Genomic DNA, 16512 nt, shown 5'->3' with positions numbered 1-16512 from the left:
AATACTGTTGTCTTTTTAGCATTGTGTGTTCACATGCATTAAAGAAATAAAGCATTCTAGTTATGGCATCTATCAAGATTAATAATTAAAATTGTACAGCTATCAAATTTAACACACTATAATGCTACACAGCTTGGAAAAGTTTCTTTTTCTATAAAAGAAAGCTGGGATATCTGGGTTCCTCTAGAACACAAAGATTATTAGGACTCCAATTTCTGACTTTCTGACCGTCTTAGCCTCTCATTTTCTTCCCTTTAGCTCTGTTGTTCTTCTATCAAGGGTATGGTGATATAGTAAAAATAAGCACAAAAATTAATGTACAAAACCAAAATAACAAGCTTCAATAGCAATTAATGGCTTGGAAGCAGAGAGGTATTTTAGAAAATACCTGCAAAGTACAGAAATTTGGTTGGCACATACAGGATTTGATCTGTGCTTATACAATAAAGTTAGTTTGGGGTTAAAAAAAAAGTTCATTCAATGCAGAGTAGATTATCTTTCTGTAAAGGCAGAGTTTTTTTTCTCTCCTAATATTTAAAATACCACTGTTCATGATTCTTAAATAATATACTAAACAGGCTCAGAGCAGAAAAATCACAAACACATACCTCTCCCAGGAAGAAGATTCCATATACCATGGGTCCTCCTTCTGGAATGAGAACAATCCTGTCCTAGCAGGGTTTTTTGTTTTTATTTTTGTTTTAGAAAACATTGCTTAGTTTTTGGCAACAAACTTTCAATCAAGACTACTAGAGATGCTCAGGCAGAAAACCCCAGAGGCAGCCCAGCTATAAGTTTGCTAGTGTAAGACTTGACTCACGTGGTTATGAAAATCTCCCAACTCCAGAGAATCAAGTATGAAGACTTCTCCTCCTCACATCTTTTAAATACTGTATTCATTTTCTACTGCTGCATAACAAATCACCACGAATTCAGAGGCTTAAAACAATGCCTATTTATTATCTCACAGTTCCGCAGGCCAGAAGTCAGGGCGGGCTTGATTCAAGTTCTCTGCATAGGGTCTCACAAGGCTGGAGTCATGGGGTTGGTGGAGCTGGGCTCTCATCTGCTGGAGAAGACTCTGGCTGCAAGCTTACTCAGTTCATTAACTGATGGAGATCCTGTGTTGGTAGGGCTGTAGTTCCGGTTCCTGTGGCTGTCGATGGAGGCCTCTCTCAGCTCCTGACAGGCAACTGCATTTCTTCTCCTGTGGCCCCTCCATCTTACATCAGCGGTGGTGCCTTGAGTCCTTCTGCTTTGAATCTGACTTACGCTACCAGCCTGAGAAAACCCTGCTCACACAGTTAGATTAGCTGAACGTGATTATGGGTGATATTCATGGCTTCCACCCACACACAAAGAGGGAGGACGGCATCTATGGTACCTGAGGGTCATCTGCAGAATTTTGGCTAGTACAAACAGTGCCACTAATGAGAGCAATCGTGCCAAACATGCTGTTTCCACATTAACCAAACTTGCCTTTGAGGACAGTACTGATGGGAGACCGCCTTTTGGTGACAGTAACAGACTGAAAAGAAGCCTTCAGAACGTTGCTGAAGGTTTTGAAATAAAGACACCTGATCACTTACTGGTGCAACCAGTGACCTGAAAAGCCATACCTTTTCCAGAGACCTCTCCACGGCTGAATTAACACACACACTTCTACAGCCTGCCTGCTGAATCATCCAACACACACTCACTTTTTCCAGAGCTTTTCAATCTCACTGCCTGAAACCACTGTTCTCATCTGACGACACAGTAGGGCCTCCGCGCGTGCTGGAAAGAGCACATGAGACTTAAGAGCAGAGAACTCAGAAATCTGGGGTCTCAGAATCCCGGAAACAGTCCTCAACCTTTTTGCCTCCAATACTCGTCTGCACTGTGATATATTCTGCACATCTGCTTTTATCCTCGTAGTCAGAATTCATTCCTCTGGTTTTGCAAGTCTTCGCATTAGCACTCCTGACACAGTGCTGTCCCAACAGAACTTTCTGCAGTGACAGAAGGCTATCTGTGCTGTCCAGTCAGGGGCCACGAGCCACATGTGGCTAATGAGCACCTGAACGTAGCTAGTGTTACTGAGGCGCTAAAGGTCTTATTAATTTAAATTTACACACCCACTATGTCTACTGGCAACTGCTCAGGACAGCACAGCTTTAGAGTCTCGACAGTTTTACGTGAGATGCATACCAGATGCAAACCAGGTTTATCTCTATATGTTAATAATTAAATACTGGACACCAGAGGACAGTGTCCCCACTCACTATTCAGATACAAGTGGTTCAGTGTCCTCGGGAGGCCAAGTACATATCCTTCCCTCAGTCCCAGGTGCTCTTCACCCCCTCCACTGTTCTGTCCCCAGACGTCGCTCCCCAACTCCTCTCCAGAGTTACCCTACAGTGTCTTGCTTAAGGAAAGCAGGGCTGTTTCTCATGGCCTCAGGAGGAAGTGGGGGCAGGGAAAGACCAACAAGGAGATGATCGAAGCACAGGAAGGATGAGTTACAGGCCTGCCTGGAAGCCTGACAGGTGAGAGAACGTGTGCGCACACATAACACACACTCGCCAGGAACAACCAAAAACTCAGCAGCTGAGTGTATATGTATGTAAGTGTACGGCAAGCAACGTAGATAAAGGGAGTTAAAAAGAAAGAGGAGTGTGGGCTGGAACAGTTGGTCCCCTCGTCCAGACCTGGACGGGGGACCTGCCACGTGCCAGGCACTATTCCTGGCGCTACGAGGCACTGGTAACAATTCATGGGGAGCAGTGCACGAGAGTCTGTGAAAGGGGGTGAGATCTGGCTCCAAGTATTCTCGGGAACAGGAGGGGTGAGCGAAGCCTGGGAGGGGAGGCTGAGCAGAAGCACAGGAAGAAGCCGGCTGGTACGGCTCACCAGTCTAAAGCCCAAGCAGCCCCAAGGGCAAGGAGCTGCAGTCATGGTCACCTCCCTGATCTTCAGCGCATGCTCCTTCTCCCTAAAATCAGAGTGGGCTCCTGGGGAAGCAAGGAGAGGAGAGCACTTCTTAACCCACCCAGGGGTTTCTCTCCCGACACTCGGTGGTTCCAGCAGTCCGTAATATTCAACGGCTGCCAAAGTTTTACAATGAAAGGTTATTCTTTTCAAATGAAATTGGCCTGCAGGCATCAGGCCAAGGAAATGTAAGGACAACATAAAAAGTAAATTAAAGAAAGTGAAAAGTGAATCTAAAAAGCCCAGCAAAAATGTTTCACTAGACTTGGACATAAAAATTATTTGTGGCCATGTGTAACTTTTTGATCAAGGAAAGTAACTGATGATGATTCCAACAGGAGTAATGGAAAGAAGTGTACCCTATCCATGTTTCCCAACATTTTTCACTCCAACATACTGTACAGAAAACAAGGCTGTCTGGAAGCTCTTTGTTCAGCATCCTGGGTAACCGCGGGAGGCTCCCCCAGGCAAGAGGCAACCAGGGGGCACCTCCAGCCCCCGGAGGCCTCAGCCACTGGCTAGTCCGAGAGCTCAGGGGGTCAGTCTCTGCATATCTCTCTGGAACCCACCTGCAAGCCCCCTGATGCACTGGTTGGGAGCTGATGGTGATCATTCGGAACTTCTTAAAAGTAAAATACTTTTGTAAAGATCACTGATTGCTAAGGCTGATAGTCTTTTTGTTTACAGTAGTAATAACATTTGGAATTACATTATTAAGAGCAATAAATGCTCTTCAGATATAAATTTACCTGTAAGTTCATAAAGCCAACAGAGCAAGTCACTTTGCAAAAACATACAACTGCTACAATATCTCTCCCTAAAAACCAGTATTACCTTTTTTTCTGTAAAATTCAATGATTTTGACTCATACAATAACATCACCTGGAAAAAATTTTGTCAGAACTCACTAAATGGGTGCAGATATAAAAGGATCAACAAGAGATAATGCATCTAACTCATGGATTAAAGACACAGATTTAAAAAGAAAAAATAGTTTGTCATCTTACATATCAGAGGGAATGTAATGAGTTGAGTCCATGATAATTTGGGCTGAATGCATGACCCCTGCACATTAAAATTTATCAGACTGATTTTTTTTTTTTTTAACACCATAAACAGTATAGTAAAATAACCCTCAAGAAGGACGTTGGTCTTTAAAATCTTGGCTTTAAGGAATGACAAATGCCTTTGAAAATATTTTGTTCAGAATCACTGCAATTATAAAAGTACTTCAGTTAGGAAATCAATCTAGAATCATTCTTAAATGGCAGTGCATTTAAAAAATGGCATTCATTTTTAATGTTTGCATTTCCAAAGAAAAATATAGAAAGAAATTAAAAAAGCAAGGTAACTTTTCAAAAAAAGTATTGATTCAAAAATTTACTGCACAAAAATATGTACTTCTTAAATGTTTCTAATAAATTAACTCCATAACATTTTTATGTATATTTATATATATATATATATAATCCCTGATAATCTATAAAAGAGGGTCTATAATAGTAAAATAAATGAACTTCAAAAGTACCCCCTTCATAAAATGTATTTAACATTAATTTTTCTCAAATTTAAAGAATGTAACAATATGTACAACTCTTATGTATTAGTATAATACCAAAATAGTACAAGTCATATTAACAGGCTGTCATAACTGTAAAATGTTTGAGTCAAGTTAAAATTGGAGGACAGCTTAGGTTCGAATGAATGCAATTATCCATGGGAGCTTCACTTTCCAAGTGGAAATGACAATCATCTTATCTACAGTAGATTTCACAAGAGGTAGTGTTCAAGTTAAAAAAAAAAAAAGGTACATGCTTAACTATCTTTAATTAACAAATTCACAGGAAAAAAATGTACTGGTTTCTTAGCAGATGATCAGTTGGTGACTTTTTTAATATGAATCTGAAATACAAAATAATGAGAAGTACAATAAAGGCCTTATGCGTGAAATTAAAATGTGGTTTAAAAAAAACCACCAAAAAACCCCACAGAAAACCAACAATAACGTACCATCTAAGCTTGTATCATTGATAGCACACATTGTCTTACCTCATTAAGAATGGCCCAAACGGCAGAATTCTGAATAACTGAAAGTCGAAAGGCTGAAATGGGGTTTAGGCTAGGATCCACCATTCCTTCGGCAACACCATTCTCAAATTTTCCTTCAAAAGAAAAATCAACACGTGTTGGATAGCCTGAAATCAGCAAGCCTAATTTATCACGGACTTAAAACAGGGAAGAAAAACACCAAAACATTTCCAGTGGGTGTCGTCAAGACGGGCCTGGGTGAATTTTTCCCCTTCTTTCTACTTTTATTGAACTTTCAAATTTCTTACGAAGTGTATGTTTATATTAGAAGCACCTAATAAGAGAGGCAGAGCTATACTTCCTCTTACTGCAAATTAAACATGTGTGTGTATGTTCTTGCATCAAAAATATTTTAACATGCAGGTTTTTAATAAAATGTGACTTAACCAAACCTTACCAAAGTGTACTCTGTACCATGGCTCAGTCCAACCCTTTGAAGGTTAAGTCAGTAATAGCAAATTTCAGTGCTTTCAGACATAACATATAATGGTTGGCCTTGAGCAGGCACTCAGTCTGTATGTATCCGTTCCCATGTAACATCTAGAAGGAATTAAGAAGTGATACCTCCTCCAGGAGGGTCTAATAGAAAACTGCTATTACAAATGACAAGTTGAAAAAGCTAGGACCAAGAGGTTCTATAAAAAGGTAGCATGCTCTATATCCAATTTTTCTTGCTGTGAGGAATATTCTTAAAACAACAAAATGCAATGGAAATAGTGACAGACAAATGTTTTGTTCTTGGCCATGTTTCTCTAAGCCAGGAGCTGGCAACCCTTTTATTACACAGGGCAGATGGTAAATATTTTGAGCTTTGTGGACTAAGAGGAAAAGTAAAGATATCAGGTTAGCACTTCTACATGGGAAGATGGGAAAAAAATGTTCACAAAATTTTTATTGATGAAATTCAAATGATAAGAACCACCATGCAGGTGTACCAAGGAGAACATAATTCCTTTTAGGATGGTGCGGGGGGTGGGGGTGGTTAACATCATTCAGTTAACTAGGATTCAAAGTGATCCTCCTCATTAAAATCGATCGTAAATGTTCATCTGTTCATATGAATCCATGAAATTTTACATATTTTATCTTGACTAATTCCTTTCACACAGCCGAGGTGCTGCGAAACACATCAGTCCACTAGCACGTGATTTTACTGCAGCAAATTCATCATTGGAGGGTATTCATGGAATTCCATAAGGTTCTTCTCCCCAGTACTTGCCTTGCAAGTGTCACTATACTGCAGATGAGTCACTTTTGAGTGAAAGTCAGGTGGAAGCTTCTTGATCAGTCTGATATTGGAGCTCAAATAATCACGGTCATCAGCGGCTTGGCTGGAATAAAAGGTCTGCACGGAAGTGCTATTTTGTAATTTTAGCTTGAATAAAACGTCATCAAGTCTGCACCAAAAACTAACTTTCTAAGAGATAATAGTGGTTAAGGGCAGTCCTGGGAAAAAATTTCAATAATGTTCCTGGGCTTAAAAAAAAAGTTCTTTTTTTGTTGTTTTTTTTTTTTTTTTCATTATAAAATTGATCACAGCTAAGCCCCAGAGTTGCTGTGTGGTCCAGAAGGTCATACTGTTCAGTTTCTATTTCTGACAAAAATTCACAGAACTGATCATGGCAGAGTCCATGAGAATGAATCAAGTTCACTGATGACTGCTGCTGGTTCAATAAAATAATGATACATGACAGATTCAAGTAGTTCCTGTAAAGTACCAGATGAATAATAAAATAACCACTGGCTTTGCTCACATTTCCACAAGCTCTGTACATGTATCCAACTAAGCCTTCTTCTTCATGGATATCTTCACCACCATTCAGTGTAACACATTTCACTTCAGGTTGTACTCAATTTGTGTTTTCTCAGCTTGTTGGAAAATATTCTTGCCTGTACTTGGTTCCATGCAGACTTTTCAAAGGCCAATGCTTCGGTTACTTCAAGGTTGGCAATGACTCCTAATAACAACTAGGCAGTACCTATAACCTCTATCAACTCATCAAGAGACCAGGAAACAATATGCTTTTTTTTTTTTTATGTAAATGATAGAATTCAGCCTATTTTTTTCCTAGTGTTACCTTAGGGCAAGAAGATTCTTTAGGCTTTCTTTGTACTGCAGGTCTAGATCCAATTTCCCACATATAATTATATTTGTTATGACTTTTTGTGCACTGAAATGCCCCCAGATACTGTGCACTAGCAGGATTTCTGACCATGATCTTACAAATATCCTCATCCAAAAAGGTTCAAAATGCATTAGTGTATCTAATCCCTCACACATACAAATGGACAAAGACCAGGAAAAAAACAAAAACAAAAAAAGGAGTGTCAAGCACTTGGGAATCAACTAAGTAAAGAACATTTAGTGATAATCAGGATTAATTTTGAGGAAAACGACACTATTGGGGTTTTAGAAAGAATAAACACCTGGCATAACGAAATATTTGCAGTATTTTTTCCACCTTCTATGAAGGAAGCTGTTTTCCCAACAAGATGTGAATATCAATATAATTCTTCAAATTACAATGGGGAGGAAAGCTTCAAGCACTCTAGGGCTTAAATTTATTTTCTCTTTCCAACTCCCCCCCTTTTTTTTTTAACATATCCATTTACCTATTTGTGTATATATGTTTATATTTATATATACACTTTATTATTTATTGGTACTCTATGTACTATGTATAATGTACTTATCAGTCTGACTTCAAAAAAATTCTATTTTGTCAATTAGTAATAATCTTACAATGATATACATTTAGTTGTTACCTTCCTGTCTTGTGTTCTCTTGTTTTCATGTAGTTTATCTTAAAATATGCTATAAATACCATATCACATTATTAACACTTAGGCAGTCAATGGTCTTGCTTTGTCTTCTGACTGATAGTGTTCCCAGTGTCCTCAATTCTTCAAGCAGTTGGTTGTGAGTGAAAGCTTGATGGTCTTAAGTTTATTTTATCTGCACACACATCTTTGGCTGCTCCAATTAAATACGATGTAACGTACCCTTGGTCATTGGCTTCATTTGCTTGGCTAACACCCGAGTCTCCCCGACACTCACTCTGGTTACAGCCTCATGGGCATTTATTTCTGGGAAGAAATTCTGCTGTCATGAAATACTGTCTGTGAAATCTTCTGATTTCCTGACCTCTGCTTTCCTGTGAGTTGGGAACAGCATGAGTGCTCAGGATGGCAATGTGTTCCCCAGACCAGCTGTCACATCACGGCGTAATAACCATGGCGATCTGCCATCCGATCTGATCAAATACGCCACATTTTCACGGTTAAAAAGCACTGACATTCAAAGTCCACTTTCACAGTTTTCAGCATCATGGTTAAGCACTGGTTATTATTATTATTATTATTATTTTTTTTTTAAACATCATAGGATGGTGGTGTGCGGGGACACGGTCATATCATAACTGCATTGCCACTATCTGGAGCGCCCCAGCACCACCTCCTTCTTGGCTGCAACTCTGGGCTCTTCTCTCCCGCTGGGGCGTCAGAGTGCATGGACTGCACAGAAGTAAGCGAGCACCAATAAAGTGTTCCAATAACTATTTATGGACACTGAAATCAAACCTTTTTATCATTTTTTACATGTCACAATATAAAATTTTCATTTTTTTCAAACCATTGGAAAATAAAAATGAAAAAAAAAAATTAAACATTCTAAGCAAAAACAGGAAGTAGAGGGGGGAAAAAAAAAACAAGAGGAAGAGGGCCAGAGCAGGACTGAGGCTATCTGGTGTGGAGATTATGCAGCCTAATCTAGAGTTTTACAAAATAATGATAGGCTTTTAGTAAGATATGTTCAACCTGAAAATCATACCAGAGAAAACTTGTAATATATTTTTTAGAGATTTATTTATTTATTTTAGAGAGAGAATGCACACATGTGAGCTGGGGCAGGGCAGAGGAAAAAAGACAAGTGGACTCCACACTGAGCGCAGAACCCCACGTCAGGCTCAATCCCACCACTCTGAGATCACAATCTGAGCCAGAATCAAGAGTCCTACATTTCACTAAGGCACCCAAGTGCCCCCAAGAAGACTTGTAGTATTAAACATATTTCTTATTTAAAAGTTATTAATAATCTTTTTTTTTTAAAAGATCTTACTCATTTATTTGACAGAGATCACTGAGAGGATCACAGAGAGAGCAGGCAGAGAGGCAGGCAGAGAGAGAGGAGGAAGCAGGCTCCCTGCTGAGGAGAGAGCCCGATGTGGGGCTCGATCCCAGGACCCTGAGAGATCATGACCTGAGCTGAAGGCAGAGGCTTAACCCACTGGGCCACCCAAGCGCCCCTATTAATAATCTTATTTCATGAAAGTATGTCCATGCTGGGGCTAGACTGGGGTGGGAAGTATAGGCTACAAAAAAGTATTACTGAATTATTGAGTTAGGCAGGGAACTTAGGGCTGAAAAAACTGTGAAACTTGAAACACTTTAATGAGGTATCATACTATCATCTGATGAGCTCGTTTAATTAGAAAGATAATTACCTAATGATGTAACCGGCCTCTTTGAAACACCTGCATCCAGGATGCACCTGAGTGAGGCAGTCAGCTAAGCAACCAACTCTTGGTTGTGGCTCAGGTTGTGATCTCAGGGTTGTGAGACTGAGCCCTGTGTTAGGCTCCAGGGTCTGTGGAGAATCTGCTTAAGACTCTTTCTCTCTCCCTGACCTTTCCCCCTGTGTGCATGCACACGCTCTTTAAATAGGTAAATCTTTAAAAACAAAACAAAACAACAGGGGTGCCTGGGTGACTCAGTGGGTTAAGGCTCTGCCTTCAGCTCAGGTCATGATCTCAGGGTCCTGGGATCAAGCCCCACATCGGGCTCTCTGCTCTACAGGGAGCCTGCTTCCCCCCTTCTCTCTGCCTGCCTTTCTGCCTATTTGTGATCTCTCTCTGTCAAATAAATAAATAAAATCTTTAAAAAACAACAGCAACAAAAACACTTTCACCCAGGATTTTATCCTGCAGATATACTCTCACATGTCCAAAAGACTACAAGTTGTAGCAAAAACTGCCAACAACCGTCCACCACTAGGTGACCGGCTATGTGAATTTTGATATGTTAATCCAGGGAAATACTAGGCAGCCAATTAAAAGAATGAAGAATACGAAGAATAAAGTACAACAGAAGATAATGTAGCTAAAGATCTACTTGCACTCTCAACGCAGAGACACTCTCATACATGTGCAGAATTGTTCAAACAAGCATTCTTTATAACAGGGGGAAAAAAGGAAACAAACTTTATAAGCAAACAGGAGGACAGACAGTGATATGTCCACTGTGAACATTTACACAGCAAGTAAATGAACGAGCCAAAGATACACACATCCACATGGATGAATCTCATGATGGGGAGAGAAAAGAAACTGTAGGCTACAGAAGGTTATTATTTCGCTCAGATTTAACAAGCGAAATAACACTGCGTGTTGTTCAGGAATACATCGTACATACATAGTAGAAGTGGACACACAAATGGTAACCACAAACCTTAGGACAGTAGTTCTCCTTGGGTGGAAGGGGGAAAGAAGATTATTAGGGAAGAACAACTGAACTGGCAAATCTTAAGCCAAACACACTGATGCTCATTACATTATTACTTGTATCTTCTGTGCATCTGAAATGTTACGATCTTTTGGAATGTTCCTCTTCCATATATAACACTTGTGTATCTGATCAGGGAAAAGATGCAGAACAAAGGTCGTACACCATGTTATCATTCCTGTGTGATTGTGTGTTTTTAAAGAATATACTAGTATCTCTTCATTTCTGAACAGAAAACTGGAAGGACACAAATCCTTAAAGGAACCGCCTCTGGGAAGCACTAGAGAGGACGGAAAAGAGCAGAGGAGACTGAAATTTATGTTTTCAGATATGCATTTGGTACCACGTGCCTGTACCAGCTTCCCGAAAAAGAAATTTAATTTTTGTTCTTGACCCAATGAACTGGTAGGTCCGCACTGAGAGACAGGAAAGAAGGGGGAAAGGAAGGAGGAGCTTACTGGAGAGTGACTAGAACTCCCAATTCCTGGTACTGGCCGAGACTTGCAGGGTCATGCCCTGTGGGGCTCCCCCTCCTACCGCACTCTGACCGCACACCAGTCTGTCCTTCCAGTGTTTCTCCGACAGGGCTCTTTGCCTCACAACTGGGACTGACTAGAAAGTGTCGAGAATAGAGCTCCAGTCTCACTGAGCTCAGGCAGTGTGGGGAACGCAGTGGGTCAGGTGTCTAAGGCCACAGACTCTTCATGTTCTTACTGAGATTCAGATTTTCATGAGTAATGTCTCTCCATCTGCCCTATTTTTTTGAAAATAATTTTCACCAGGTACAGCTGTTCCACTATGAGGAAGGTCTTCGAAGCTATTCCACTAAGGCATATTTAAGGGAGTGGAATTGTTTCATACTCAGTTGAAAGAAATCAGTTGCTCCTCGTTTCTGATGTACCTTTTCGTTATACAAGGTCCTAGGCTGGCTGATTTACACATTCTCTTCTGTTCTAAACATGTTTGAGCTGCTGTCTTAGATGGTCATTATCTTCAAGTTACTACTGATGGTCAATTTCCTATGCTTTCCTAATCTAGAAGACAATAGTCTCAGAAACTAAATAACGGACAAGTAATAAAGTTAATAAATGTCTTGGATATGCAGCCAACTTTTTGTACATTTCTAGACATAACCCAAATATGAAAATAATGAAACTCATCTATCCACCAAAACTACACAAAAACTAGGGTTATCACACAAACCTTGTAGCAGAAACCATGACACCAGATGTGAAAACTCTCAAGACAGTTTTCTGATTGTATCTATCCTGTTCACCTACAGTGTAAACTTACCAATATTCTCTTCTGCCTACCACTAAGAAAAGCATTACTTTTAAGAAAAAGAAAATACAGGGGCGCCTGGGTGGCTCAGTGGGTTAAGCCGCTGCCTTCGGCTCAGGTCATGATCTCAGGTCCCTGGGATCGAGTCCCGCGTCGGGCTCTCTGTTCAGCAGGGAGCCTGCTTCCCTCTCTCTCTCTCTCTCTGCCTGCCTCTCTGTCTACTTGTGATCTCTCTGTCGGATAAATGAATAAAATCTTTAAAAAAAAAAAAAAAGAAAAAGAAAAAGAAAATACATTCTCATTCACTGAGTTAACACCTATCCAGCAACAGACTGTATGTTAACTGCAAGAGATGGCCAAGGGCCATCGCCACCTGCCTTCCCGCCACGTGTGCAGGACCGCACTGTGACAGGTGACCTCGCTGTGACAGGGAACCGCCCTGTGACATGGCAAGGCCACACAGTAAAGCGCACGCAGTGTGTTAGGAAGAGCTGACAAGAGGGGCAGCTGCAGTGTTTAACAGAAAATGAGAAAGCATTCATTAGGAGAAATATCACGTAGAGAAAATGGCCAGAGGCACAGCTGCACATGAGCACAAGGAGCATGAGAGGAACAAGAGACTCAGGACAAGGGAAACTGAGAATCAAAGGAAACATGATGTGAAAGTGGATGGAAGCTAAGGAATGTGATCATGGAAAGGTGTTAAGATCTCTCCCCAGGCTAACATCGTGGTAACAGGGATGCTTTAGAAAGGCAACTGCTGGGGTTCTGGGCAAAGCGAGCGGAAGGACGCAGGGAGTGGCAGTTCTTCTCCGGCCCAGACCCAGAGGCAGAGGCCTGAGCACCAGCCCAGGGCAGGTGACTCGGCATTCCCAGATGGACATATTTTATGCTAACGGACAGTACAAAGTGGGGTGTGTGTTCAGGGTGTCTCCCAAGATTGGGTTTAGGCAACCAGGTGAATAGTGACAGCAAAAACTATGGTGACCGAAAGGTACGACCCTGGCACAGATGCTCAGAGCAAATGGCTGTGTGGCCCCGTCAGAAAGTATCTCAGGGGGCGCCCGGGCGTCTGCCTTCGGCTCAGGTCATGATCTCAGGGTCCTGGGATCGAACCCCGCATGGGGCTCCCTGCTCTGCAGGTGGCCTGCTTCTCCCTTATCCCCACCCCCTCTGCTTTGGTGCTCGCTCTTTCTCTCTCTCAAATAAATAAATAAAATCCTTAGAGAGAGAGAGAGAGAGAGAAAGCATCTCAGTACAGACCTGAAGCTCAGGAAGGAGGCAGGGGCTAAAAGGCACAGAGCTTCTGGCACACGGACGTTGCTGGGACCTTGCAAGTAGCTACCATCACCCGGTCAGAGAGGGCAGGAGGCAGCTGAAGGCAGAGGACCTAGCAGTGACTATCAACCATGAAACAGCAGGTGGGAGATAAAGAGGAACCAGCAAATGAACCTCTGATCTGAAATCCTGGTTGGGTCAGACAATTAAAGTATGAAACATGAGAACACACACAACTTGGGAGGACATTGGTAACTATAACCCTAAAGTGCTTAACATCCAACGAGAAGTTATAATTACTTAGGAGTTAGTCCAGAAAAGTCAAGGACATTCTACTAGGTTAAAGTAGGAGGTATTACCTATTCTGAAATAACCATCTTCTAATCGTTTGTCTTTGGTTTCTTTGCTTATTTCCAAACCTTCACTCTAAAATAGAACAAAAAACATTAACTTTGCAAATTATTACTTCTATTTACAACAGATCTAATATATCTTAATAAACATAAAAATGATGTTGCGGCTCAGCTATTTCTAAAAAAGAAAAATGTCATCTCAGTCTTGAATCTTAAGAAGTTTATCAATACAAATATTCTTTTTTTTATAATATCTGAATCTATGTATCTTTCTAGATTGGTTAGAAAATTTAAATATATAAATATAAGTAAATACAGATGATACATTGATTAGAACATTTAAATTTTAATTAATTTAAATTTAAACCAATTTAATAGGGTACTATTTTTTTCATTAAAAATAAATGTTAACCATGTTAACCTGAAAGAAAACTAAGCACTACTTAAAGACCAGTAAAATTAATTTTGTGTATTAAACAACAGGGATTAAAACCACATAGCATTTTGGGACTCAAAATATAAACACCAGTTAAGCATTAAAGTAAAATGATGATTCACTTATTTTCCTAGTAGGAACTTCCAAGTTATTTTCCAACAGGAAACAAAATGGAGGCTCTATCAATAAGACAGATGGGATAATACACTAAGTGTTCCATATTTCAAAAAAAAAATTAATATTGCTCGTCACAAAGGCCCTGCAAACGAGAGAATTTGCTTTCACCTCATCAGTAAGGATAACCTCAAACCAAGTCTCCTGGTCTTAGTTCTGAAGAAGAACTAGGGGAAGAAACAGGCATACCTTTAAAGGCAAAACTTCCACAGTTGTGTTGAGCAGGATATCTCCTGGATGTTCTTGGTTGCCGCTGTGGAACAAGTAACTGAAAAGACAAACATAAAAGTATGAGTCAGACTAGACTTGATGACGATTCAGGAAGACCGCCTCACCTCACAGTGAGCTTTCCCAGCAAGGCTCGGGGTGAGCGGGGACTGCACCAGGGCGCGTAGTGAGGGCGCGTTACTGTTCCAAACAGTTGCAGGGAACCTAAAAACCCAAGGATGCAACCCTGAGGGGATGTGTTAATTCCTTCCATTGGAAGGGGCATGTGTGGTGCTTGACGTAATAATGTATTTAACAGACTTTAAAAAAAAAAAAAAAGACAGTTTTAGGCTGTGGTTCACATGGTTTTAAACGTACACTACTCTCGAAGAGTAATCGAAGCGCAGCACCTACAGAATACTACTGTATCTTGTGCCTGAGTAAATTTTCACCAGGACCACCATGAGCCATGGCAAGTTCAAAGACTAGCTTTATCCAATGCAAATAATTTCAATATTAGGAGCCTGAGAGTAAATTAACCAATTCCAAATATCTAAATAATGCCACTTATCACTATGAACAAACATCTCAATAGCAACTATGATCAATCTAAAATACTCCCTGGGTATGTGGATAATGTCCTCAGGTTCTGACACCCTGAAAACCAGTGTGTGTGTAAGTGTATGTGGGGAAAGGAAGGAGGAAGGGCGGGTGTAAAACCCAGACAGGGCATGCAAAGCATATCTAAATCTAAACTGAAAACTTAAGTTTAGGGGCGCCTGGTGGCTTAGTCTGTTAAGCGGCTGCCTTCAGTTCAAGTCATGATCCCTGAGATCGAGTCCCCACACCAGGCTCCTTGCTCAGTGGGGAGCCTGCTTCTCCTTCTCTCTCTGCCTGCCTCTCTGCCCACTTGCACTTGCTCTCTCCCTGTCAAATCAATGAATAAAATCTTAAAAAAAAAAGAAAAGATAGAAAACAACTTTAACTAAGTTAAACGGTTAAAAGTTTAGATTTAGAAAGACCTGGATCCAAATCCTAGGTCTCTCATTTAGAGAATTCTCACCTTTAGCAAGTTACATTAGCTTCCTGAGCCTGAGTTTCTTCTAAAAGTGCAGAGATTCTCACCCACCTCACGGGACTGTAGCACGTTTATGAGTTTATGAGAACTGACAAAATACCCTGCCTATTCAAAGTACTGCAAGGAGCAGTGACAGGAGGCTAACGGTACAGTATGGTATTGGTGGGCAGAAATCATCTGGGATGAAGACCGGATTTTCCAGTGTTACAGAGAGAAGGGCACCCTCAGCTCCCTCTAGGCTACGCCAAAGATGAATTCCAACGTTTTCAGATGAGAGACACCTTTTTTAAAAAGACATCTTTGACTTGAAATGCTACCTGCTATAACTATGGGCCACTCATGACCTCGGCTACAGACCAATACAAAACAGAGGAAGCTACTTTTAAGAAAGGAATGATGGAAAGAATTTGCGGTTCAGACAGACTGATTCAGAGGTGTTTACTATGAGATTACAGCGGAAGAGTCAGTATGATCTACAAAGTTTAATATCAGAAGAAGTAAATGATGGTATAGCCGAGAGTGGGGAGAATGTGCAACTATTAAAATGTTTACAAGGGGCGCCTAGGTGGCTCAGTGGGTTGGGCCCCTCCCCTTCGGCTCGGGTCATGGTCTCAAAGTCCTGGGATCAAGCCCCACATCAGGCTCTCTGCTCAGCGGGGAGCCTGCTTCCCCCTCTCTCTGCCTGCCACTCTGCCTACTTGTGATCTCTCTCTGTGTCAAATAAATAAATAAAAATATCTTTAAAAAAAGGTATTAAAAAATGTTTACGAATCATTTATGACAAATTATGATGGAAAATATAAGACATAAAATTACATACAGACCATAATGGCTTTCAAAGTAGAAAGTGCCAATATGATCACAATGGTGTCTACTGGGTTGTGATTTTTTTCCCTCGTTTTTTCGTATTTTAAAATTTTTGTGTAATCAAAACATATCATAATATGTGGTCAGAAAAAATTTTCCCTACCACTTAATTTCTGCACTGATAAATACAACTTCTGCTTTACCACCCCCCCCACCAGCAAGTCCATTATTGTGCAAGTCAAAAGTGATTCCTTTTCCCTATTCTGGTGGGGGTGGGGGGC

The 16512-nt window shown here is 40.8% G+C and overlaps 1 protein-coding gene across 1 annotated transcript in view; it reads right to left on the bottom strand.

The window, feature by feature from the left end:
• Positions 1 to 2797: 2797 nt before the first annotated feature.
• The window catches only part of MGAT4A (alpha-1,3-mannosyl-glycoprotein 4-beta-N-acetylglucosaminyltransferase A), a 115653-nt gene continuing 101938 nt past the window's right edge, over positions 2798 to 16512 (bottom strand). Inside the window, exons 13-16 of the mRNA XM_032877706.1 lie at positions 14329 to 14407; positions 13536 to 13602; positions 5020 to 5132; positions 2798 to 4872 (exon numbers count right to left, since the gene is read on the bottom strand). Coding sequence (XP_032733597.1) covers positions 4846 to 4872; positions 5020 to 5132; positions 13536 to 13602; positions 14329 to 14407 — 286 coding nt within the window. The 3' untranslated portion in view covers positions 2798 to 4845. The remainder of the gene's footprint in view (positions 4873 to 5019; positions 5133 to 13535; positions 13603 to 14328; positions 14408 to 16512) is intronic.

This window comes from Lontra canadensis, unplaced genomic scaffold, assembly GCF_010015895.1.
Source record: "Lontra canadensis isolate GAN:19392208 unplaced genomic scaffold, GSC_riverotter_1.0 scaffold61, whole genome shotgun sequence".
Lineage (NCBI taxonomy): Eukaryota > Metazoa > Chordata > Mammalia > Carnivora > Mustelidae > Lontra > Lontra canadensis.
The sequence above is the reverse complement of the archived record's forward strand: the minus strand, read 5'-3'. Positions and strand labels throughout refer to the sequence as shown.